Below are 27,786 nucleotides of genomic sequence, written 5' to 3'. Positions count from 1 at the left end.
TATTTAAATACGTAAATGAGTTAAATGAAAGTTGGATATTTACAAAGTCTTACAGTACCTCTGCACTAAATACAAAGAAAAAAGAGTAACATTTCAGTGGAGCAGCTACCACTTTAAACAAGTTTTCAAAGAGAACATCATGGGACAGATCTTGGCCAAATAGTAAGGTGAAGTGAGAATCACATAGCATCACTTCTGCCAAACTCCTGCTGTTCTGGTTATCTCTTGCCACTTAGCAAATCACTCCAAATTTATGGTGGGGGGGAACCCCATCCAATGTGCTCACAGATTCTGAGCCAGGATTTGTATGAGCTGCAGCAGAGGAGTTGTCTATTCCGTGTGGGGCCTCAGTGCTTCCCTCTGGGAGCCATTGAAAGCTGGGAATCAAATCATCTGAAGCCTTCATTACTCAGTTTGTTGCTTGGGCAAGGATGATTTAAAAGTTGAGCTTAGTTGGGGCCATTAACCAGAGCTTAGGCCTCTCCATGTGACTCAGGCCTTTCTGAGCAGGGTACCTGAGTTTTGAGAAGGAGCACCCATGAGGGAGTCTGGATGAGTGTTTCAAGAGACCAGTGGAGAATCTAGCCTTGGAAGACATACAGCTTCACTTCTGCCCCATTCTGCTTGTACAAGAGTTACTAAGGCCCTAACCAGACTGAAGGGGAAGAATTCTATTTCTCAATGGGAGAGTAGAAAAGTCACATTGCAGATGACCCTATAGGATGGGAGAAAGGCTGGTTGAATATGTAAATCTTTACTATACCTGTGTGGGTTTTGTTTGTTTCTTTTATGAGATGGGGTGTTACTAAGCAACCCAGATGGCCTCAAATTCCTGGGCTCAGCAATCATCCTACCTCAGCTCCCAAGGAGCTGAACTGCCCATGCGATGCATTGTGCTTGGCTTCCTTATCGTTTGAGTCAGCTTTCTGGTTGCTGTGACCAAAAGATCTGACAAGAACATTTTAGAGGAGGAAAAGTTTATTTAGCATTCACAGTTTCAGAGATTTCAGTCCACAGACAGCCAACTCCATTGCTCTTGACAAGAATGAGGCAGAATATCATGGCCAAAGGGTATGAAGGAAGAAAGGAGCTCAGGACATGGCAACCAGGAAGCAGAGAGAGCTGCTCATCAGGGACAAAATATGTACTCCAAAGGTACGCCCCTAGTGACCTATCTCCTCCAGCCACAACTTACCTCCCACAGCTACCACCAAGTTAACCTATTCAAGTGGATTGTTGCACTGACTGGATTAGGTTCTCATAATCCAATCTAATCTTTCTTGCATTGTTTCATACATGAGCTTTTGGGGGACACCTCATATTTAAGCCATAGCATTGTATTTTTTAGGTATTGCTTTATTGTCTTGTGGTGCTGAATATTTCTGTGAGAAGACACTGTTTCTGAGGAGAACCTGAATCTACCTCATACCCTCTTTTAAGTGGCTCAGTGTTGGCTACCCAAGTAATTCCTTATCTTCCCCTCAACAGCTTTCATGGACATAATTTACATACTATAATATCTGCCTACTTTAGGTGTACAATGCAGAGTTTTAGTAAATTTATATATTTGTGCAACCACTGCTAAAATTCAACACATGTTCATCATCCCATCAAGTACGGTTCAGTGGCAAAAGGAACAAATTCTGACAGATGCTACAAAATACATGAATTTCAGCAACATCCTGCTGTGTGCGTAGGGGAAATGAGCAAATTGAGACTCAAAGGAACATGCCATTCATAAATATGGAATTAAGTAATTTTTATTGATCAAAAAAAAATAGCAGAATGCAAGCAGGTAAGCCACAAATACAAAGATATAGTGGATTTTGAGCCCATTTGTGCCCATTGTGCTTGGCTTCCTATTCCCTCCTGCAGTCCAGGCAACCACTGACCTGTTTTCTAGCTCTGAAATCTGCTTTTTCTGGTCATTTCACATATATGAAATAATACAGTATGTAGTCTTTTGTAACTGACTTCCTTCACATGTGGGAGAAATTTATCTAGCAGTACTGAAGAATGTTCAAGCAAACAATCAGTACTAAATGCCCTGGTCAGTACAACATGCTCTGGCAGAGGCACTTGTAGAAGATATTGATAAAGAATTATGAAAAACAGAACATCAGAGTAAGCCTGATAATTATGAAATTCAGGGAATCAGAATAGGTTGGGTAGATAATCATGACAACAGATGTCAGAATAAGCCCAATGTTACTCCTGCCACAAGGTGAAAAACTACTTGTTTATTAAATGTAGGATGATGTATAACAACTAGAGCTTTAGTTCCAGATAAACAAGAGCTCAAAACCCACTATATCTTTGTTGCTACTTGTGGCTTACCTGCTTGCATTCTGCTATTTTTTTGATCAATAAAAATTACTTAATTCCATATTTATGAATGGTATGTTCCTTTGAGTCCCAATTGCTCATTTCCCCTACATACACAGCAGGCTGTTGCTGAAATTCATGTATTTTGTAGCATCTGTCAGTATTTGTTCCTTTTTGCCACTGAACCGTACTTTGTTATATGGATATACAGTTGATTCTTGTTATCCCTGGTAGTTATGTCTAAAAGGTTGCTTTGAATACAGCATTATCAAATACTGAATCACTGCCTTGGTAAAATTTCCTATAAAATATCAGATTTTCATCAACCATTTAAACCTATTTTAAATATATAAATGCTTAAAGTAGCCAACAGCACTAAAATTTATGCTTGAACAAAACTCATCTAACACAGATATTTTCCCCATAGGCACAACACAACCATCTTGTGCTCAGCAACAGAAGACAGCACATTAGTGATATGCTTGGATGTCACTTTAAAGAATAAAATACCCCCCCCCCCAAAAAAAAAGCACAAACAAGCAGAAAACAGCATTAACTAGAAAACTGTGAAAAGGACAGTTATTTATAGCATGAAAGCTGAAATAAGAAGGCAGAGTGCTGCTACCTTATTTGATGTTGAAGTTTTTGTTTTTTTTCCCCATTCTGTACATGCACATATCAAATGAATGGGAAAGCAGCATTAACTTGGGGGTTACAAATAAATTTTAGCAAGTAGGCAAATATGGAATTCATAAATAATGAGAATTTACTATATTTTATCTATTTTCCCGTTGATGGACATTTTGTTTCTATTTGTTGGCTGTTTTGCATAAGCTGCTATGAACATTTGCATACAAGTCTTTGTGGAAATATCTAGAGTGGAATTGCAGAGTCATATAATAAGCTTAGGTTTTCCTTTTTAAGAAGCTGGTAAACTTTTGTTTTCTGCAGTGATTGTTCACACTTCTACCAGCAGTATCTTAGGGTTTGTTTCTCCATATCCTTACCAACAATTATTTGCTTTTTATTACTGTCATTCTGGTAGGTATGGAGTGGCAGCTGTGGTTTTGGTTACATCCTCTTGAGGAATAATGATTGAGCACCTTTTCATGTGTGTGTCATTCATATATCTTTTATTTTTAAATTGAGTTTTTTTTTTATTACTGGGTGAATTCTTTATATATTCTGGATTTAAGTCCTTTAGCAGGTATATGATTTGCATATTTGTAGTTTATTTTCTTAATGGTGTTTTATGAGATATAAAACTTTTAAATATTGGTTAAATACAGTTTATTAGTTTTTTTTTTCTTTTCTGGATTGGACTTTGTTGGTGTATCTAAGAATACTTTGCCTGACACACATCATAAAAATTTTGTTTTCCTCCAGAAGTTATGTCCTGTGATTTTAGTAGTATATTGGGCCAACAGTTATGGGGCAAAATTTCCCTTAGATTGTGATGTACCAATCAACATTTTTTTTCAGGAAAAATGCATTTCATAATTTTGCTTATACTTATCTGCATGTTCTTGTTTTTGCTTTTCTTCCTTAGGAACATCAATTAAATATTTTGCCTATCCTCTATTATCCCCATTATTCTTTTTATATCTTTTGCTGTTTCCTCTTTCTTTTCCACTTCCCCTGCTTTTGATCATCTCTAGTCTTCCTTGTGCTTTTATAATTTTGTCTTTATTTTCTGAAATATAATTCTTTAAAAGATTTTTCTTTAATATTGTGTAAGTTTTTTACTACAATATCTTATACAATCAATTCATAGAGAGAAAATTTTATTTTGGTTGATAGTTTTAGAGGTTTCAGTCTACAATCAGTTGCTTGGGGGTCTTTGGAGCAGCACATCGTGGTGGAAGTGTGTAGTACAGCAAAACCATTCAAGTCCTAGAGGGGAAACCAAAGAGAAAAAGAGGAAATTGTTCGAACTTTGTCATTCTTATAATCTATTCTTCCAAGAAGCAATGGCAGAGGGACTAGTGATATGTTTTGGGAGTGTTAACTAGCACAGAGATTCTGAAAAATTAATTATTTGCTTGATAAGTAAAAATATGCCCTGAAGACAAGAAAGGAAAGTGGGTCAAGCAGTCAGATACAAATTTTAGCTTGACAATTTCAGATCCAGGGAGAGATTAATATTGATAACTTTGAGACAGGATTGGTTGCTATTTCCCTTATATTCAATGTGACTATAAAGGGGACTTCAAAAGGCACTCTAAAACAGGTTATTCCCTTTGTAGAACTCATTTGCTTTGTAAACCATTTGATTTTCAGTATTTCAAGTTAGGAGAAATCCACCTGTCCTAGTTATAGAGGATTTAAGATGTTCAATATCCATAGGTGCTTCTTCACAGTAAGAGGGACCATGCCTCTCAGAATGTATATAGCACTGTCTAAACCAAGGGGTGGGCAATTGTTCCCACACACAGGCCAAATGAGAGGCTCTCTTGCTTATATTTTACAAAAATCCCAGACAAACCAAATTATGTCCTGGGGGCCACATAAAAAAACATTTACTCAGTAAGTCTCCCTTCTCATGGTAAACACACTTTTTTTTTTTTTTTTTTTAACATTTCAACCCGGCCATTGCAGATAAGATTCCATGTTTCAGCTTTGGGCTCCACTCTCTATTAAAGCTCCACTTAGCCCATCTTCACCAATCCCAAGTTAACTTTAGGCTTATAGAGGGTGAATTCTGCCACTATTTTGGATGCTTTCCCCCAAGGTGAAGTGGATTTTTACTGCCAATCACCTCCTTGGTTCTAGCATCTTTACTGGATGTTGGGAAACAGTTAATTATTTCTACCAGTTTATAAGTATCCAGCTCAAGTCCTTATAAATGTAGGCTTGATAATTTTAAAAATTGCCCCTCCTTGGGAGGGGGGATAGTAGGGGATAGGAAAGGTAGCAGAATACAACAATTACTAATTGGGCAGTATGTAAAATTGTGGATGTGTAACCGACGTGATTCTGCAATCTTCATTTGGGGTAAAATTGGGAGTTCATAACCCACTTCAATCTAATGTATGAAATATGATATGTCAAGAGCTTTGTAATGTTGTGAACAACCAATAAAAATTAAAAAAAAAAAAATTGCCCCTCCTTTTTGCTGCCCCAGATGCTTTCTCCAGTTCATATTCATAGCTATCTTTTTTGTATTCATTCTCATTTTTTACTACATATTTTTAATTTATTCATATTATCCTTTGATAATCTGTTAATGCTTGATGCACATGTCTTGTCTTTCTCAAAAGTTTAAATTCTGTAAGTTTAGGGGCTGGAGATGTGGCTCAGCGGTGGCGCGCTCTCCTGGCATGCGTGCGGCCCGGGTTCGATCCTCAGCACCACATACCAACAAAGATGTTGTGTCCGCCGAGAACTAAAAAATAAATATTAAAAAAAAAATTCTCTCTCTCCCTCTCTTTAAAAAAAAAAAAAAAAAAAGGTCCTTTATCTTCTGGTGCTAGACACAGGGGTAGCATATGAGAAATACCTGATGTTTTGGTTGTTCTCCTGATTATAAGAAATGAAGGTTACAATTCCCTTAAGTAATGAAAGAGAGAACTGGAAATAATCCAGACAAGGTCAAACAGTCTATAGGAAGAGCAGGGCTTGTAACAGAATTAGATGATAGCATATTTCGTATTCCTCTATACTAGATGGTAGAATCAGGTATAGGAAACCAGACCTAAACTGGGGTACTCAAATTACTCATTAAAGGTATTTGAGAGCAGAAAGTAGCCAACAGTGATCAAGTGTGGTGAGCAAGCACACAAAAAAAACATAAGAGCAAATTGAGTATCTTTGAACTGTGGTCATCCTACTGAAACTAGTGCTGCCTATTAGGGAGTTTCTCTATTCTATAGACTTCATATTTGTGAGTTTACCTCACCAACATTCATGATTTTGTCTATCTTTAGACATGATTACAGAGTTGTCTTATTTTTGTTTTGACCATCATAATCATGGAGTAGCCTGTCTCATATAGATGTTCTCTGAGATATTTCTGACAGGAGATCATCAAGGCCTAATTGTCAGGCAAGTTCCTAACAACTTTGCTGATAGCACTAAGCCATTGACTGGATGTTAAGTATTGCCCTTTTTTCCCCTCAGAATATAGTGGTTAAAAACTTGGGCTTGACAGAACTGGGTTTGATTCCACACTACTCTTGAATATATGTGGAACCTGGGCAAAAATAATTTCTGTGTCTCAGTTTCCTTGAATGAATATAGGGAACAGTGCTTGCCTTGTTGTTGACAGAGATAATACAAGCCAAGAGCTTGTGTCAAATCTTAATTTTGTTATTATATCACAGGAAAAATTAAGAACAATATTAGGGCAAGAAAAGGAAAACCAAAGAATAATGTAACTGGTTCAGGAGAGCTAAAATGCAGTAAGAGTGAGGAAAACATTTATATTTACACTGGATCACAAACTACATAAAGCTGTTAATTGTCCAGCTCATTTCCCAATGTCAGGATAATGCATTATACTCATGAAAACATGGTGAAACAGGGAAAAATGTGTAAACTTTACACCAAGTGAGTTGTCATTTGATTTTTAATTTTTTGTTTTTTAGTTGTAGACGGACACAGATACCGTTATTTTATTTATTTTTATGTGATGCTGAGGATCAAACCCAGTACCTCACACATGCTAGGCAAGTGCTCTACCACTGAGCTACAACCCCAGACTGTGATTTGTCACTTGAGTCCACACAGACATACTGGGAACAACAAAAACTATTATTTGTGCATATAACAGGAAGTAGGTTAGAATGTTGGGTAGAAGGGTGGATTGGATCTCTTTCAACTTCAATGTGCTATTGGTATATAATTTCTTTTTTTGCTTTCACATTTCTTATTTCTGGCTTTCTTCTTTCTGGCCCTTTTTGAATCACCTCACCTTGTTAAGCAATGTCACATCTAATTTCTCCAGTTGCTCAACAAGGCAATGTCTCTCTGGGTGTAACCAACTAGGGGAATACTCAGCCAATTAAGAGACTGAATAGAATGACACATACTGTAATAATTTATTTTGTTAAAACATAAGTTTTTGTCAGAAAGCACTAGAGACCCATTATTTTAAGACATTACAAAACTCTTCAAAACAATAGACAAAGTTTCATTTTAATAATCCAAGAAAGAGATTTCACAGCATAGGAATCATTAAGTGGAGTTCAGCATATTAAATGAAGGACTTGACTTCCTTCCTTGAGTCTCCTTCTGTTGCATCAAGGTATCTCAAATCAAGATAGAATCCTTTTATGGAAGCCATTCCATCAAAATTTCATTTTTTTTCATTTTAAACCCAGGAGTGGATGGGCACTAAGTGGTGCTATTCACTTGTAAAGGTGAGAAAATAGGTAATAAGAAATGAGTAGGCTCTGACTTACAAGAAATAGATGACTACCTTCATTCGCAGTTTCAGAATGTTCTGGTGAACTCTCAAAAGAGCTCCCCTACCTCTTGGTTGGTTTATGAAATAGATTCAATTACAGCTTTGAATAACTATTAAAAATTAAAAATCTCTCAGAAGTGGCTAGTTTTATATGTCATTTTTACTTTAATAAATTCTATAATAGAAAGAAGTACAAGTAATTATTAATTATGCATTTCATAATTTTGCCTAGAGTCCCAACCTGAAAGGTCACATGTAAAGATATATTAGAGACTTCTGTGACAAGAAAATAGAGGAAGCATCCATAACTTCACATGCTGGGTAAACACAACAACCCACAGATACTGCTAACCATCTAACCATATTTAAAGAGCAGAATTTAAAATCTCCTTTGAGTTCTGTAAAACTACAGTGTCTTGTTAACTTCAGCACAGTCAACTAGATGGATTTAATTCATTGTTTTGATGAATTAAAAAGTAGGCTGATGCCATATACTATATTTAGTCCATTTTAAAAAAGGACTAGATCAAAGTTAGCTTCTTTCAGGATGATTTCTTGGTTAGTGTGCCTATTTTCCCCCTGAGCCTTGTTAATAGTTATTACTCAGTTGCACCACCCTGATTATTTTGTATTTCAAAAAATATTGTGAACATTTGTTTCATGTTTATATTCTTTCTTGTATATATATATATATATATATATATATATATATATATATTTTCATGTGTATTTTTTGACTTGCTAATTAGATCATAAAAGGAAAACTCGCACATTTGTGTAAGATGTCAGTTTATAAAGCCCTTTCATACCTGCCACCTCTTCTGATCTCAAAACAGGCATGATGGATTTATGGCCATCTTCATGGGATAGATGTTGACCAAAGAAACACAGCACTTATCTTCTTTGGTCCTCAAAACAACCTGGGGAGGCTACCCTCAGCCTCCTTTGGAAGCCCAGCCGCACATGACAGATGGCTCAGCTGCAGGCGGGGCTGGCCACGTGGGAGTGCACAGACCATATCCTCTTGCAGCTGCTCCGCAGGCTGAGCCTTCGCCCCGGGCTCTCATTTCCAACTCAGCCTCTCCCAGCGTCTGGCAAGCGCCTGGCCTTGCACTAAGTGAGCGCCGGGCGGCGAGGACGAACCGGGCAGGTCGGTACTCCCAGGCACTTCGAGGACAGGAAAGAGTAAAAGAAACCTCGAAACACCAACAAGCCAGGTCTCTCCTCACCCCATCGCTTGGTCACAAAGGCGAGCCCCGACGTGGACGGCTGAGTAGGCCCAGTTAGTCACTCCCCCGAGGGCAGCAGCTTAAGAAAAAAGGCTGAGGCCCCCGGGCGAAGAAGAACCGGAGAAACTGGCGACCGTCTTGCCTTCCCTAGGGCGAAGGTTCTAAATTCCCACGACCGTTACTCGGTGGCGCAACGGAGACTTCTGGGGGCCGCCAGGGTTGGAGCTCGGGCCGGAAGGCCGTGGTCCGCGCGTCCCCGGGTTTCGCGCCCCTCGCCTGACCTGATTGGACGGTGGGGGAAAGGGGGCGGAGAGACCCCAGGATGAGGCGCGCGCAGTCCTGCGGGGGTTCCCGCGGAGGCACCCGGGGGCGAAGGGCGGGAGCAGCACCGTGGCACCGCGCCTGCGCACGTCGAGAAGTGACTGGCTGGGGGCTGCTGGGAGGGCGGCAGTTCGAGAAACGGGTGGGCGCAGGAGGGGGCCGCGGGTGCGCGTGCGCGCGTGCGCGTCGGAGCCGGAGCCGCGGGAGGAGGCGGGAGCTGAGGAGGCTGCGGAGGGGGCGGGTCGCGTCGGGCGCCACGTCCGCAGCCAGAGGCCGCCGCCGCCGACCGAGGCTTCAGGCTCCGCAGCTTGAGGGGAGCCTCGGGAGCCCGCAGCTGCCCAGGGCTGTGTCCGGCGCCGCTACCGCCCAGGCCACCTCAGCCCTCCCCGCTGCTTCCCGCTCCCTCCGCCCGGCCCCAGCCCCAGGCGCCGGCCCCGACCCCGGCGGTAAGTCAGCTGTGGGGCGGGGGGCGCCGCCCGGCTTCCTGCCCTCCTCGCTCTCCCTTCTTCCGTGAGCTCCCCTACACCTCCTCCTGCCTCCGGGCCGGGCCTCCCCGAGCCGGGCCTTTCGGGGTGACTGAGGGGGAAGGGGGAGGGGCGGGACGAAGTTGGGGGCTGGTGGAGGTTCCCCGGCGGGGTTACTCGGCTTTTGTATTTCTGACTCCCGGGCCGCGGTTGGAGGTTGGGGACTCCTCCGACTTCGTAACGTCCTGGGTGTCAGGGTGGGGGCGGGGGCCACCGCAGCCTGGAGAGGGGACGTGGCTGAGGGTCTTGTGTGCTGTGCGCCCTCGCCCCGCTTCCTCCCGACCTGTTGATAAAGGACCCTCTTGGGTTCAAGTTCATAGGGCTTGGCTTCTTGTACTTGGACCTTCCCAGTGCTCTTCCCGGGTGGGAGGCTCCACTCCCCCGCCTAGCCTCGCCTAACCTGAACCTCCAAGTGTGGGAATGGAGAGGGGCGCCGAGGAGGACCTGGGGTGCTCTGGAGCACCCATCAGTGCTGTCCCTGTTGACCCCAGTCAACTGTCCCTGCCATGCACGCCCAGCTTAAGATTAGCCCCCAGGCTCACACTTCCAGTCACAGTTTCACTCCTAAACCCGTTTTACACAGAAATTCAGGAACCCTACTGGAGCGGGGGTCTTCTGGGGGTACAGAGTGAAGGCAAGGAAGGAGGTGCTGAGCTTAGCCCTAGCCAGGGCGCCTCCAGGGTCATTTTCTGCCTCTCCTGCCACGTCACTCTCTCTGCTAAAGAAAAAAAAAATTGCTAAGTGCCTAGAGGGATCAATGGGAGAAGGGACTGCCGGGAAGTGTTAGAAACACCTAGAGAAGAGGTTGGTTCTTTTTTGATTTATTGAGCCCTTGTGAACTCTGTGCCAATTCCAAATGAAAATAGGTACTGTGATTATTTATATATATTCTTGTTTAACCTTTAAAACTTGCACTGGTATGGGCGCTCTTAAAGACTGCCCAGGAATACTGATAATCAGACCAACAAGTACGTGGGTGTGTTCCCATGCCTGCTTTTTAAAAAGAAAGGGAGAAGTAACTTTAATAAATCTGTATGCATCCTGTTTTGCTTTTTCCAGTTTTCGTTGCTTAGGTCATTGTTATAACAAAAATACCAGAAACCGAGGAAAAATGTTTCCATAGTCAGCATCATTAGAAAAGTTTAATACTTCAGGCAAATACATATGCAGGGGTGTGTGTGTGTGTGTGTGTGTGTGTGTGTGTGTGTGTGTTAACTCAGGAAAATCTACTTTCTTTGTTTCATGTATTCAGTATTTGCTCTTTTCCTACTTCCTGAGGAATGTGCCTGGTTTATATATAAACACCTTAAGAGTAGAGCCTTTGTATTCTTGTTCAGCAACTAAGTGTTCCACACAGTTAGGGATGCAAATATCTGTTGAATTGATGAATATAATTTGGAGTAGATGATGATGTGTTGGTTGTCTTGTTTGACAAGAGTATTGCAGTTCTATTTAATGATTCATTTAAGGACAACATAATTAATGGACAGTGCTGTTTTGACACTGTCAGTTGTTACATGTCACTGTGTGTACACTTGTAAAGTTTTATTGACATTACTTTTTCTTTTTTGCTAGACTGATGCATTTCTTGTGGTCTTATTTATTGTTGATTAAGGGGTGGGGACACCTCTGTAAGCATAATGTTCAGAATAGTTGGTTAACTAAATAAGTTTAAAAACTACTAAACTGTTTAATGTACATGACTTGGTATATGTGTATGAGTCTTCTTGCATTTATTTGGCAGAGAAACTAAAACATGGGAGTGAGGATATGGCAGAGTTCCTCTCTATATACATACATGTAGAAGAACTTAGCTAATTTGTTTACAGTCTTTTTTTTTATATATAGGAAAATCAGCACTTATTGTTTAATAACATTTGAAAGTGACTTCTAAGGTAAACTGTTGTGCACTGTATTTTTGTGTTTGAATGTTACAAAAAAGGTTAGTGTGATTTAACTTCCTTGGCATGTTAGAGGGGTGGTACTCACAGACAAATTTGTATACTGTTTTCATTATGAACAAAAAGTTTAAATTTACAAGATGTTTCTGAAACCCACAAAACATTGATTCATCTATTTTCCTTTTAAAAAACTAAAAGAAGCTTTCCAAGGGGCATTTGTTTACTTATTTCTATTATTGGAATAAATTATCCTCTAGGGAATAGTGCTGTTATTAATCTTTGCTTAATATTTTTGCCAGCTGTTGTATCTATGATACTGTTGTATGGGACAAGAATTATCCATTCTTCCTGCTTAAAGTAACTGCTAATGAATTTGCTGTCAGAGGTCTTTCACAGTTCAGTTTCTTCAAAATCCACTTATAATCAGTTTTAGTTGGTAGTGTAATAGTTTGTCATGTGTTAGAACCAAAAGATGGAATTGATTTATGTCCTTAGAATCAGTTACATCTTTATCCAGATCTAAAGGCTGTTAATCTGTCATTATACCTTCTTTAGGAAAGTATTTTTTTTTTTTTAAATAGAAACTTGGGTGCATTATGGGCTTCTAGAGAGCAGATACATTTTGTTTCTTGAATGAATGGTTCACTAAACTAGTAAGTGCCGGGCAGGGCATGTATTTCATTTTGATTGTAAACTTTGGCTCACAGTAATTTCTGTATTTACTTAATCAAATTGAAGCTTTAAATGTGTAACAGGATATGTGCCACATAGGAGGAGGGCTCAAATACATGTTGAATTAATGATTCAGTAAGTTTAGGGCAGGGTTTATATAGAATTTAATGGTTTTATTGATTGTATCATTTAAGGGTAACATTTTTTGGGGGGGGGGGTGGGTATTGGGAATTGAACTCAGGGGCACTTGACCACTGAGCCACATCCCCAGCCCTATTTTGTATTTTATTTAGAGACAGGGTCTTACTGACTTGTTTAGCGTCTCACTTTTACTGATGCTGTCTTTGAACTCTGGATCCTCCTGCCTCAGTCTCCTCAGCCTCTGGGATTACAGGCCTGGGCCATCGCACTAGCAAGGGTAACATTTTGAAATCACCATTTTTATACTTTTACTGTTAGTTGGTACTTAATCCACATGTATACTTTTAAATTTTATTAGCAGATTCTTTTTTTTAAGGGATTAGGGGTATGTTTGTGTTCACAATTCCCAATATAAGAAAACAGGTTTCTTGTAATGGTGATAATAAACAGAAGGGTAATTTTTACCCATGAGTTTTACTTTCTCCAGTTTACCTGTGTTATCTGTGGCTAACCATGGTCCAAAAATATTAAATGGAAAATTCCAGAAATAAAACATTCATAAATTTTAAAATTGCACACTGTTCTGAGTAGTATGATGGGATCATGCACTGTCCCACTCCGTCCTGCCTGGGACATGAATCATCTCTTTGTTCACTGTATCCATGCCGTATGTGCTACCACCTTTTAAGCACTTAATAGACTTTTGGGTTATCCCATTAATTATCATAGTGCTTGTATTCAAGTAATATTTTATTTTCCTTAATAATGGCTCAAAGCACAACAGTAGTAATGCTGGCAGTTCACATATGCTAAATAGAAGCTGGAAAGTGTTTCCTTTAAGTGAACAGGTGAAAGTACAATAAGATATTTTAATAGATGGCATATTAACATAATTTTATTACTTTACTTATTTATTATGTATTAAGGTATTTATAATACATTATTTTACTATTGTTAATCTATTACTGTTCCTAGAATATAAATTAAGCTTTATCATAGAAATGTATGTATAAATAGGAGAAAAATGTATTATATATAGGGTTTGTTATTATCTGTGGCTTCAGATATCCATTGGGGTGTTACAACATATCCCAAATGGATAAAGGGGCACAACTGTATAAAAAATATTTTTTCTTAGTAGAAAGTGGTGCTGTCCATAAAGAATTAACAGCTCTAAAAGTTTGGCACATATATGTGGGTAGAGGTTAGGCATAGTTTATATATGAAAAGTACAAATGATATTATAGATAATTAAGGATTTTAGCAAATACCTTTATAAGAATTCTGTTTTATCATACAATATGAAATGCAGAGGGAAAATCCCAAATAGCTGTGTCTTTTAGGCAATTTTTAGTACCCTAGAAGTTCAGGAGTAATTTTAATGCCACATACTTGCTACTAGGACCAGTGAAGGATCAGATGGGGTGGCACATACCTGTCATCCCAGTGACTTGGGAGACTGAGACTGGAGGTTCACAAGTTTTGGGCCAGTCTCTTGGTGAGACCTTGTCTCAGAGGATGGGGTAGCTCAGTGGTAGAGTGACTCTGGATTCAATCCTTGGCACTCCCTACCCTCACCCCTCACCCCCTCATTCCCCAAAAAAGATCTGTGATGTACAAGAAACTCAGACATTAAAATAAAAACAAAAACCAGGCTATGTGACCTCTTAGGACTTCAAAGTTCCTCTAAATATCAAGTCTCTTTGTTGTCTAGTTAGACCTATGCCTGGCTTGGCAAGGCTCCTGATATATTTTTATTGTTTATTGATAATCCTATTGGTATTTCTTGGTAATAAATTTAATGGTCTTAAATTATTTTTCAGTTGTAGATGGACACAATACCTTTATTTTTATCATTTATTTTTTATGTGGTGCTGAGGATCGAACCTCACACATGCCTGGCAAGTGCTCTACCACTGAGCTACAACCCCAGCCCTTGCTAATAATTTTAAATGTAGCTGTGAATGTTTGTTTAATAGTATCTAATTTTCTGCATTTTAGATTAGAAATACTCCTAATCCAAGGGCAGACTGAACACATTGTGGGAGTAGAAATTCTGTTGGGCTGGCAGGGGAGTGCTGGCAAATCTGAAAGTGCGCTTTAAAGCAGCCCTGGGCAATAATGAAATTATTTGAAAGCCTGTTTATCTTAAGAAAAAGAAAATTCCCAAGTACTTTTAATTTTACTTTTTATTGTGTATTTAAAAAAACAAAAACAAACAAAATAACCAGGAGCTAGGGCTGTAGCTCAGTGGCAGAGCACTTGCCTAGCATGTGTGAGGCTCTGGGTTCGATCCTCAGCACTGCATTAAAATAATAATAATAATAATAATAATAATAAAGTAAGTGCATGCTGTCCATCTACAACTACAAAAAATGTTTTTTTTTTTAAACTGAAATTACCGTGGAGTAAAATGCATGTATCATGTTTTTCCTGTGGTTTCTTGGAGCCCCTAGCTTTACCTACTTATAAAAACATAAATTTGAAAAGCACAACCCTAGCTTAAACTAGGGTTGGGCCCTAAGTTGATAGGCATATTTTCTTGTGATGCGGATATAAGTGGTTTGTTTTTATCCAACTTATTCCATAAGTACTCTGTAGCAGCTTACAGCAAAAAGAGTACTAACAAAATGGTAAAAATATGAATAAGTTTGCAAACCAGGGAAAATAGCAACCAGAGAGGGGTGCTTGGAGATTATGGAGGAATAGGGGAGCAGAAGACAGGATACAGCTAGACCACAGGAGCCTACTTAGTGGAGCTTGGATTTTAGCTGTAAGCTTCCTAAAAATCAAAGGGAGAAGGGAGATGACATATCTTTGTGTCTATTAAGTAAGAAAATACACAGATTTCAAAGAAAACATGTTGAATATTTAGGTAAAATGAGGAATTTTCTGAATAATTACCTCTAAGGAAGTTCTTATGTAGAGTTCCATGTCAGAGCTATTAAGTGATATAGTGGGTAATATCCTTAACAATATTGGACTGTTAATATAGTAATAGCTTGGATAAGGCTATTTGTCAGGGTTTTCTTTTTTTAATATTTATTTTTTTTGTTGTAGTTGGACACAATACCTTTATTTTATTTATTTATTTTTATGTGGTGCTGAGGATCGAACCCAGGGCCTTGCACATGCTAGGCAAGCGCTCTACCGCTGAGCCACAACCTAAGCCATGTCAGGGTTTTCTTAAGAGCATAATTGAACAAAACACAGTAGTGTCATTTTCTTAAAGAATCACATGATTTAAGAATATTATTTTTTAGACGACTAACTTCATCTGTAGACGAAAACCTAAAATAACTAGAACTAGATGAACTTAAAGTATTATTTATGAACATTGTTGATTTCTGAGACTTAAAAATATTTTTTCTTTAATTACAAAAATAATACTTATTGATATAAAACATTAAAAATCAAAACAAAGATGCTAACTACATACATATCTATGTATGTGTACATATAGAAATAGTGGCTGGGCAGGTGACACACGCCTGTAATCCCAGCGGCTTAGTAAATGGAGGCAGGAGGATTGCAAGTTCAAAGCCAGCCTCAGCAAGGCGAGGTGCTTAGCAACTCAGTGAAATTCTGTCTCTAAATAAAATATGGCTGGGCATGTGGCCCAGTGGTTGAGAGCCCCTGAGTTCAAGTCCTGGTACGCCCCCCCCCCACCAAAATAAAAGGTAATGTGTGCAGTATTTATATATATAAATGCTATATATGCATGCTAAGTATATAAATACTACATAAACACCATAGATGTATGTAAATCTATATGCTATAAATACTATATATATGTTTACTACATGGTACTAATAAACTATAAATACTTTGTAGGCGTTTTCCTATCCTTTAATTGCAGTCTTTGTTAACAGCTTGGTGTGCTTCTTTCCTGTCTTTTCATATGGATTTTTAAAATAATTAGATCATATGAAATATACCTTTTATGCTAGCTTCTAAATATAATATTAGCATTTTCCTGTAATATACACTCTTCATAAATTATTTTTGTCTGCAATGTATATGTCTTTAGGAAGCTTAAAATTCCTCTCTTGCCTTCCACAAAGCTGTACTCATTTGACTGTGCATTTGCAGGTTCATTTGGGTTGTTTTTGCTGGCTTCTCTTTGAAACATGATCAGTTTAAGGTTATCAGTCTACTTCTTATCACTCTTTTCCTCATTCATGACATCCACACACCACAGCTTCAGCTATCACTTCAAACCACTCTAAGAACCTCAGCTCTAACTTAGACTTCTTAAGTCTCTGGTCCCTTAAATCCATTTGCCTGTTGAACATCTGCTATGGATGCCTTGAAAGCATCTCAAATATAGCTTGTTCAGAACTCTTGTCTTCTCCTATGGTGGTTTCTTTTCTAATATCTTCTGCCTTCATCACCATCTATGTCTATGTAGTTGCTTACACTAGAAATTTAACATCCTAGATTCTTCATCTTTTTAAATTTTTTTAGTTGTAGAGGAGTACAATACTTTTATCTTATTTATTTTTATGTGGTGCTGAGGATTGAACCCATTGCCTCATACATGCTAAGCAAATGCTCTACCACCGAGCTACAGCCCCAAGTTATATTCTGCTTCACACAATAAAACTTAAAAAGTATTTAAGGCTCTGGAGTTGAAGTAGTGAACAAAACCAAGCCCTTGTTCTCACAGAACTAACCTTCTAATTGGGAGAGACACAAAGAGGATACATTTATTGACAAAGCTATGAAGAATATAGAGCAGGGTTACTCAAAATGATAGAGTAGGAGAGATGCTTGGTTATTATAAGGTGGTCAGGGAAAGTCTTATAGGAGATATTTTCACAAGGACCTGAAGGAAGGAAGGAAGCAAGCCATGTATAGATTTGAGAAAGAGTCTAAATAAGGAACTCTTGTCTTACTGGAGCAGAACGAGCAAGAGGTAGAATGGTAGGAGATATCAGAGTAGAAATGGGGGTTAGACGTCTGGCCTCAAAAGCCAAGGTTTAAATACTCTGGATTTTATTTTGAGCAATCTAGGAAGCAGGGGGGTTTAAGAGTAATGCATAGCTGAATTAAAGGGGGAGCAAAGCTTGGAGACCAGTTCAGAGATTTTGTAATATCATAAAAGATTAAGATGGTTTAGACTAAAATGGTGTTAGGAAGAGGTGGTGGGAAGTGGTTATATTCTGGATTTATTTACATAACATAATTAGTTGATTTTCAGGTGAGAATGTAAAAAAAGATGAAGGGTGACTTCTAGATTTTTTGTCCAAGTGTTTGTTTAGACAGGAAAAACAGTTGAGACTGTACTAGTACAGTAGCCACTTACTATGTTTAGTTTCTCTGTCCTTCCATCTGTTCTTGCTTTATCTAGCTGCTGCTTTTATATATATAAATTTTTAGTTGTAGATGGACACAATACCTTTATTTTATTTGTTTTATTTTTATGTGGTGCCCAGGATCTATCCCAGTGCCTCACACATGTTAGGCAAGCGCTCTACCACTAAGCCACAGCCCTGGCCCTTTAGTTAGCTTCTTAAAGCATACATCTGACAGTTAACTTTATTCAAGTCTCTTCCTTGCCTACCCACAGAAAGATGAAGGCAGTTTATATTGTTTAGACTACGTTGCATATATTTTATGCTGTCATAGTATAAAGTAGCTCTAATTTTTAAATGGTAGTCTTTTTCATTTTTTAGTTATAAGATAGGTAAAGTTTAGAAAAAAGAATTTTATAAGGATTTTGTGTAAGAAAAGGTAAGACAGTTAGTAGGGATTTATGACTAGGGATCAGAAAGGTGCTTTTGAAATGTAGTTACTATTCTAATCCTACCTATTTTAAAACTCTAGTTAAAATATATGTGTGCATATAATTTTCCCCATATTTGTATATAGGGTATTGTAACTTCTGTTGATCAGATAAGCGATTAATCAAGTGATCTTGTGGATTTGTGTGTGTGTGTGTGTGTGTGTGTGTGTGTGTGTGTGTGTGTATGTGTGTGTATTATAATATACTGGGATTACAATGGTGAACAAGTTAAAGATGTTCGTCCTTTTGAAATTAACAGCCCAGCAGGGAAGAAAGTGATCTAACATAGTAATGTTTCACAGGAAGAACACACATATTCTGCCAGAAATTTCTGCATGTTTAGAATTTGTTAAATAGCATTTTTCATCTTGTTAGGGCTAGAATATCTTCATTTTTTATTTTAAATGTCTTAAAAATCAAGAATCTAATGATCTAATTTCCCCATGCCATATAGTTTATGATCAAGTTGGGATTCAAACTTAGAATTTTTGAAACCAGAGTTGTAACCACTATGTGTATAATTTTTAATGATTTTACTATGATGATAAATCAAAGAAAATACAAATATGAATAGAAATATATGTAACTTTATAGTTTGAGGGTTTTTTAAAATTAAGGTAAATTAGTCATGAACCTCTTCTAGTAATGCAACAGCTGATATTCTTGGCTTTTTTAGAAAAAGATCACATGCTTTCTTTTTTTAATCTTAAAATCATATGGGATAATTTTAAACTTAAAGTACATATGTACTGAATTAAAAAACAGACCAGGATAAGATTAGGTGGTATTGCTAAGTGGCCTGAGTCAGGATTTTCACTACAGCAAAAAATACACACACACACACACACACACACACACACACACACACACACACACACACGACATTTGCTGTTGGATTCTAGGGTGCTGTGAAGCTCCCTCTTACATAGGATTTAGATTTTAAAGGCATAGCAAGATGAATTGCATGAAATTACAATTACCTTTGAAAATCCTGTACGTCCCAACAACCTCTGCTTGGACCACACCAAGCCACCAACATTTTTTGCCCAAATTATTGAAATAGTCTTCTAATAGGTTGTTCTCCTATTGTTTGTTATTTCCACAGCAGCCAGTATGATCTTTTAAGAATATAAATCAGAACATCTTGTTCCTCTGATCAAACCCTTCTACTGGCTTCCCATTTCCCTCAGTTTAAAAGCCAATCTGCATCAATCCCTGCTAGGGCCTGTGTGATCCTTAGGAGCTCTTTGACTTCCTCTCCTACGCTTCTTGGATGCTGTCCTTGCCATACTTTCCTCTTGCTGTTTCTTCTACCTTGACTCTTCACCTAAATATCTGATATCTTTACCTCATTCATAGTTTACCCTATTTAAAAGATCACTTTTCTTCCCCATCCTACCCTTTTTTTCTCTATAGCATTTAACACTGGTTGACAAGCAGTATAGTGTTGATATATTATCTTCCTCAACTGGAGTGACTTTTCATGATGGCAGGTATTTGGTCTTTATTGATCACTGCTATACCTCGTGCTAAAACATTGTTTAGCCCAGTTCAATCACTATTTTTAAAATTAATTAATATATTAATACTAAAGTACATGTTTGATGTCCTTTTAAAATATCTGTTGTATACGTACAGACAGAGTGATTTAGGCTGTAAAGATGTAGAGCTGAGAAGTCAGTAGACACTGGAATCACAGAACCAGAGTTTTTTGTTTTTTGTTTTTGTGTATATGTATGTGTGTCTAAGACAGTATGTCATCAAAAACACTTTTAGACCAATCTTGACTGTCTTGGTCTTTACTTAGTCATGTGAATTTAAAAGCAAGTATCTTAAGATAGTAAAGGAGAATGGGAAAATAAATTTTAATCATGTTTTTTTCATCCCAACATAGTTTATTTTTGTTTCCTAGGTTCTCTTAACTACTTTTAAATAATTATGTTTTTAAAATTGTATGTTTTTTCATAAAAGATTTTGAATTGTTTTTAAATCAGTGCTCTGAGAACAAGAACAAAAAAGTCATCAAAATCTTTTACTGATTCAGATTGAGGGTGTCATCTGTATAAAAGATATATGCTGCTTTTTTTCCCCAACCCCCACCTTCCAACTCTTTTTAATTGGTAATTTTCACAAGTTGAAGCCTCATATTACCAACACTAGGAAAGCTAATACTATGACTGCCACTCTTCAGTTAGTGTTTCAGATAAGATATATTTTGTCCACTGGTGTCATTTAAGGTATTTTTTAAATACTGCAATTTGAAATAGAAAAGAGACAAAATGAAGTAGTCTTGTGATGAGCATTTGTCTAAATAAAGTCTTAATTTAGCATGAGAATAGTAGTAGTCTGATCTTAAAATGAAATGTTTGTATGTTTTTTCTAGGAGCTATGAATCAAGCAGATAAAAATCAAGAAATCCCATCATACCTTAGTGATGAACCACCAGAAGGCAAGTATACAGTTACAACATGAAAGACGGAAAGAATATACGAGTGAATGAAAGTTTGATTGATTTTATTAAATTTATAGAATTATAGCTTGTTCACCTGCTCAGTAAATGTTTTAAAAGTAATAGAAGATAAACACTTGTACTTTTTAATTAAGAAGCACAGATATTGGTGAGTGGAGACACAATTTAACTTTTTTTTCTTGAGATACAGTTTAATTTTATCATGTAAGGCTTATTTTCCTGTCACATTTTAAAGACCATTTCACAAGGAAGAACATCTTTTCATAAACTGTTTATTTTTGATGTCCTGTATACAAAAAGATCAGCTTAATTTAAGAAGCATTTGAGATTTGTTGTTAAACTCTGGTTATCCATTGTATTATAACTGGTAGCTCTCTCTTCCTATATTAATAAATACATGGTTATAGGGTCTTTTAATGTCTTTCTGAATCATAATTCTCTTATAGTTTGAAAATTATGACATCATGAAACATTTTTCTATTTCTTTACTTCCAAAAGCCTTGGAAATAATAACTACCCCCTGGATTGTCCTCATTCCATACAGAAAATGACTACAGGCATTTTTAATTTATAGTTTTGGCATAGAATGTTATTAAACTTAATATAAATAATGATCTTAGAGGATTGCATATTAATTGCTAGGGCTGGAAGTCCTGACTCTAGGTGTTATATTTTCCTCCCAATGTTACCCACTATTCAAAAATTTTTTTCATATATTGGTAGATAAAAATGAAATTGCTAGGAAAATAACACAATGAAAAGCTTGCTCTTAAGTCTAAAAGAAGATGGAAGAACTAGCTAATTTGGTTTAATTTACATTAGTTTGCTTGGTGGAAGAATATCCTGGAAAATTATTAGCTCTTTTCCTTGCTTTATTTTTTAGGACTAGAACAATAGGGTTTTGAAAAGTTAGGTCTCAAGAGAAAATTAAAAGGACTTTATGGAAAGAATTCAGGAAAAGGATAAAGGCATCCAAGAGGATGTCAAGGAAGAGAACAGAGCCTCAGGAATATATTTAAAAGTCAGCTGTTTAACAAGGGTAACTGCAAAGCAGATAATTTGTGTGGTGGCAATTAAGAGTACAGAGTAATTGAAGAGAATAACAATATTTAGCTTATTTAGTAAGAAGAAGTTATTTGTCTTCATTAAATTTGGCCAAGTAAGATAATTTTGTTAATGAGGTATTTGGCATGATTCAGTCATCTATGTTATCCTTAAATCAGGATATTGCCTCTCTTCCTAATGTTTTTGACTTTAATTACAAAAGAATTACTAATTATGTAATCTTTTCCATCATAATTTTATAATTAACATATTAAAATGCTCATCTATATCATAAGCGTTTTATTTCAGCCATTCAAAAATTGTATAAATTATGCTTACTATTTGTTTCTCCTTTTGTGGTGCTAGGGATTGAATTCAGGACCTTGTACATGTTAGGCAAGTGCTAGGTCACTGAGCTACATCCCCAACTCCTCGACTTAATAAACACATTTTTTTAAATTTAGCCATTGTTATATCCATACCTAAACACTATTTTGATTAATGACTGAGATTTTCCCAACTTAGGGTACAATGTTGTCCTGTGTACCCAAGAATTCATCTTTATTTGTGCGAGATTATACTTTTTCAGTAGGTAAAATCTGAATTACAAACTTCCCATGAAGTTTAGAAAAACACCATTGATGATGTGGCATTGTTGCTTAAATTATTAGGTGACAAAGGAGAAAAGACCTGTGTTCATTAGAAGCTGGTACGATGAAGCTTTTATGAAATCTTCCTATATAAGTTTGAAGTTACATCTAATTTTTATGGCTCTATTTAAAAAAAAAAACCAACCTTCAACCAACCAACCAAAGAAATTAACTGATGACTTAGAAAGAGCTAAATTTCTTATATTGATATTACTTTTCTGGGGTATCTAAAAACAATTTTTTTTAATAAGATGTTTAAAGTGCAGACTTTTTTCCCATAAGAATCACTGAGGAAGTGATATAAATATTAACAATGTATGCTATAGTGTATATTTTACTTACATCTAAATAAAAATGATTTTAGGTAACAATTTTAAATTATGAATAGTTTTGTTTTTCTGTTTTTACACAGCATTAGTTGTTTAAGTATATCATTAAGGGACACAACAGAGACCCAAATATATTTAAATCAGCGATTTTCAGCTTTTTGATATCAAAAAACTTCTCAAAAAATTGAGGCCCAGATGGCTTGTGTTTAGTAAAAATTGAATTTGAATTTTATTCACCAAAAGAACCCAGTACACACATTACATGTTAACCTGGTTACCATGTTCTTATGAAAAGTGACTCTTTCCTAAAACAAAAAAATATCATGAGCAGGGTGACACTGTTTATACGTTTTTGCAAATATCTTTAATGTTTGGGTTAATGGGTGACAGCTGCATTTTGGAGTTATTGCTTCACTCAGTTTGTTGTGGTATTTAGCTTCTGGAAAACTGTTGTAAACTTGTGACACAATGAAAGTGTAAAGTCAATAACATGTTAATATTACTATGAAAGTAGGTGTTTTTTTTTTTTAAATTTAAAGTTGTAGATGAACACAATACCTTTCTTTAAATTTATTTTTATGTGGTGCTGAGGATTGAACCCAGAGCCTCACACATGCTAAGCAAGCACTCTACTACTCTGAGCCACAACTTCAGCCTGAAAGTAGTTTTCATCTGTGGGTATCTCCTAAAATGGCCTCAGGGTTTCCCAGGACTCCTGGGCTGTATTTTGAGAACCACTGCTTTATATGAAGATTGTTTCAGTAGTGATTGAATCTTATCAAGGAAATTGAAGGCTATGTAAATATTTTATCTTTATTTTTTTCATGGTTTTGGGATATTTAAAAAAAGATTTTTTTTAAAGATTATTTCTTAACAAAACTATAAATCAAGGAAGCATGTAAAATTAGATCTTTTAAAATAGGATTGTTTTATGAAAGTTGCCTAGTCTCTAAATCATTTCTTTTCATAGGTATTAAAACTTAGTTTTGGACCAGCATATGTATACAAAACTATACCCTCGAGGCAAGAACTCCTCAATGTCTTTCAATCAATCAACTGGTTGGCTTCTCAAATCAACTTTCTGATTGTGAGGGAGACTGTTCAATGACTTTTGTACTGCTCTTATAAAGATTTATATTTGATTATATTTTCTCTCATTAGGTTCAATGAAAGATCATCCACAGCAGCAACCAGGCATGTTGTCCCGTGTGACTGGGGGTATCTTCAATGTTACAAAGGGAGCTGTTGGTGCCACCATCGGTGGTGTAGCTTGGATTGGTGGAAAAAGTCTGGAGGTGACCAAAACAGCTGTTACAACTGTGCCTTCCATGGGAATAGGGCTGGTGAAAGGGGGTGTTTCTGCTGTGGCTGGAGGTGTTACAGCTGTTGGGTCCGCTGTTGTAAACAAAGTGCCCTTAACAGGAAAGAAGAAAGACAAATCTGACTAAAATATGGAGATATATTGCTCTCCACAGCATTATGATGCCAGTGGCATTGAATTGCTAAATTATGGACTACAACCAAGTCACCTGTTTTGGACGTTTATCTTCTAAACTGCTGTGTTGAAAGTATTGACGACTGGCTTTCATCTAAAAAGAAGAGACCAATACTAGCACAGTGTATGAAGGTTTCTCATACTCAAATTCCAGGTTTTTATCTGGTAAAATGTTACTCTTATTCAGTTGTAACTGAAAATATGGTATGTTTGAATATTTACTATAAGTCTTTCAGTTTGACTAAAAATGTGAAAGTTGAATTTAGTAGATGATCTTTACAGTTCCATATGTACAATGTGCCAGGTAACTCATGCCCCTTACAAAGGGAACCTTGAACTACATAAACTGTACCTTTGATGTGCCTAATAGTTTCAGATGTCTTAGTTTTTTAAAACCATAGTTGTTTAGGCCAAGAGGCATTTTGTTTCTTATTTAAGCTGGCAAAAGTAGCAGGAATTTGAGAAGTTTAAAAGAAAAGATAAATGGTTTTATGATAATATTAATCATCTTTTGTTAGATATGCATTGTATTCATTTAATCATTGATGCCTTACAAAAGAAAACATCTTTTCTAATACCTTAAATATGTGCAGTTCTTATAATTATCTATGGATTTTTTTCAAGGTTGTAAAATTAGTTTTCCCTCTTAAGAATCTCAGGAGTGATGGGATAAAGGCATTTCTTGCTGTCAGTGGATAAGACAGTGCTTGTTAGCTGTTCTGTTAAGTCGGTCGTTAAGGTCAAATTGTATATTTCAACTTGGATTCTTACTTCATTGTTAATTCACCTAACAGTGCCTAAGGAGTATTTCTTAACCGTTCAGAAGCTATGTTGAAAGAGTTTCAGATTAAGGAGGAACAAATATTAAGTATTTAAAAATTACCTAAAAGCATCCAAGATATAAAAAGAATCTTTCACACCTATTCTGTCTTTTTAGGATGTCTTAAAGTATCAGTAGTTCTCCCTTTTAAAAATACAATAAAAGCAATCACAAATATGTAAGGACTGACTTTTAAATTGAATGAAATGGGCTCCATACATCAGTTTTGAATATAAAATATAAGTGCTTTCTATGATTTACATAGGCTTTTAAAAATATCTTACAGTCCTTCAACACAACTGTAGACTTCATACCATTTTTCAAATCAATTTCAGGTAGGGAATTGAAGTTTTTGATTATGGATGGCAAATGTGTCATATCTTACTACATATGTCATCCTGTCTCATTCATTCTCAAAGTTACATAGCTAGAATTTTGTTTCATGTTTAGCTTCATGAAAATTTAATAATTCACATGTATTTGGCATTCCTTATAACTGAGGATTATACCTTGATCCTGAAAAAAAAACCTTAATTTTCTTTATACTTCAAGTCTGGAAATTTGTCCATTCTTCCTCCACCTCCCAAAGGGAGGAAGAAAGGGCAATGGGGTCATGTTCTCCAGTAAGTCATTCAACATAGTATCTCTGAGAACTTGAACAGATCACTCTGAAACCTGAGGCTTATATAAACCACTACAAATATTACATTAATAATGTGATTAACAATTGGATAAGAATATCACCTTTAGCTTTCATAAATACCAGCAGGAATTGTGAGCAAATCTACACAGGGTCTTGAACCTTTCACTTATACAAAACTGAAGTCATCAGGAGTTCAATCCATGAGGAATTAAATAGTCATTTATTTCATGCAATATGTTGCTATATTGGTCAAATGTTTTAATTAGCAAAGGGAATTTGTTTTAAACTCCAAAGTAGATAAATGCTAAATGATCTAAGTAATGGTATTAGAGAACTTGTTTCCTGCTATTACATAAATTACTGCTTCATTGCTAGTATTTTTAATTTATCTTATATAGTCATAGGCTCTGCTGTTTTGTACTTGAATTTCTTCTAAGGTATAGACTTTAGTTTACTATATGCTTGCATATTTATTTTTAGCTTTGCTTGTCTTAAATTTGCTTGAGGAAAATGGATATAATTCATTTCTGCTACAGAAAAGCTACTTGGTACATTTTATTTCATCCAGATTGTTTTAAATTCTAACCACAACTTTGTTCAGAGGGCTTTTGCAATGGTAGCAGAGAACTGTACAAATGTACAGTATAGGTTCTTGTTGAATGAACTTACCCTTTGATGATATATGTACAGCTGTATCCTCAAGTCTTTTCCAGTTTATTTACATAGACTAGCAATTTGACCTGTTAAACAGGACGTTGACTTCAAGAAACTGCAATTGTTTTATACACCTGGAGGTATTCTTACTCAGCTTATTTTTTGAGTGGGTATTTGGCACAATGAAGATAAACTTGTGTGACCCACTTGAGTGACTGAAATAATGTTGACATGAATCCTGTACTTACCAAAATGTCAAGTGAAAATAATTGATAATTAATTTTTTTGTATTAAAGAATGGGAAACAAACATGAACTTGTTAATAAAGCACTATGATCTGCAAAAGGTGAAATGTTTCATAAAGATGGAGAAATAAAGGAAATTTAAATACAGGATAATCTTAAAACTTAGTTACATAGCAGTTTAGAAAGTGCTATATCCAGTTTTTAATTTTTGTGATAATAATGTACAAACATAACATTCCAACATAACAGTGAAATATATTTTAAACACCTGTAATAGATTAAAAATGCACAGATTTCTAGGTTTTACCTCAGTTTGCCAAATCTCTGCAGGATAGAGCCCAGAACTGCATTTTAACAACCTCTGAAGGTTACTGTGCACACTGAAGTCTGAAACTGGGGAAGGAGTTTATAAAGTAGGGAGCACCTCTTAGACCACTCAATGGGCAGAAATGAGAAGCAATGGGGAGGAAGGTAGGAAACTACTACTTATTGGGCATCTGCTTTCCTGCCAGGTCCTAGCCTACATCATTTAATCGGCATAAGGTTTAGGCCAGAAACATCTTCAAAACCTTTTTTTTTTTTTTTTTTACAAATGCAGAACTGGCTAACTTTCACATTGTTAGTTGAATTTCCTGTATTGATTTTGAATGTGTCAGTCACAACTTCTCCAGCTTAGGTCCAGAAACAAATGGGCCTGTTCAGTAGCCAGTCTTTCCTTCTGGTGTTGATATTCAATGTAGGCTGTATGTTTGATTTATCAGGAAGCTTACTGGAGTAATGCCAGGTGATCATATTTACTGTGGCAACAAATTTTATTTTGCTGTAGAAATAAATTTAATGTAATCATACATAAATTGAAGGCAATTTAATTTTGTTATTAGAACCTTTTCTCAAAGAGGAAATGAAATTGACTAGTGTTTCATGCAAGAAAAGCTCCCCTTGACATGCTGTAGATTTTCAGTTTTTAAAAGTTTTATTTCATATGGAGATAGGAGAATGTAAGAATGGAGAAAAGGCAAAGCATAACTATTTCAGAGGCCAAACAAACAATGGAATGGAATTTGGCCTAAGGGAAAATAAAGTCGGTATAATTGCTGGACTGACCATAAATGTGGATCTGTTTTTTAA

The 27,786-nt window shown here is 36.7% G+C and overlaps 1 protein-coding gene across 3 annotated transcripts; it reads left to right on the top strand.

The window, feature by feature from the left end:
- The first annotated feature begins 8,602 nt into the window (after positions 1-8,602).
- Positions 8,603-27,775, top strand: Tmem263 (transmembrane protein 263). 3 transcript variants are annotated; one of them, XM_026396673.2, is made up of 3 exons: positions 8,603-8,882; positions 20,692-20,757; positions 23,963-27,775. In XM_026396673.2, exons 1-3 carry the CDS (start codon positions 8,603-8,605, stop codon positions 24,247-24,249), a joined length of 633 nt encoding a protein of 210 aa, XP_026252458.1. In that variant the 3' UTR covers positions 24,250-27,775. The 3 variants fall into 3 exon arrangements, with proteins under 3 accessions (XP_026252458.1, XP_026252469.1, XP_026252449.2); XM_026396684.2 differs by having other exon boundaries at positions 8,792-8,949; XM_026396664.2 differs by having other exon boundaries at positions 8,792-9,728.
- The last annotated feature ends 11 nt before the right edge of the window (positions 27,776-27,786 follow it).

The sequence above is a fragment of the Urocitellus parryii genome, chromosome 5 (genome assembly GCF_045843805.1).
Source record: "Urocitellus parryii isolate mUroPar1 chromosome 5, mUroPar1.hap1, whole genome shotgun sequence".
In the NCBI taxonomy this organism is placed as follows: Eukaryota; Metazoa; Chordata; class Mammalia; order Rodentia; family Sciuridae; genus Urocitellus; species Urocitellus parryii.
This window is presented reverse-complemented; position numbering and strand designations above follow the sequence as displayed.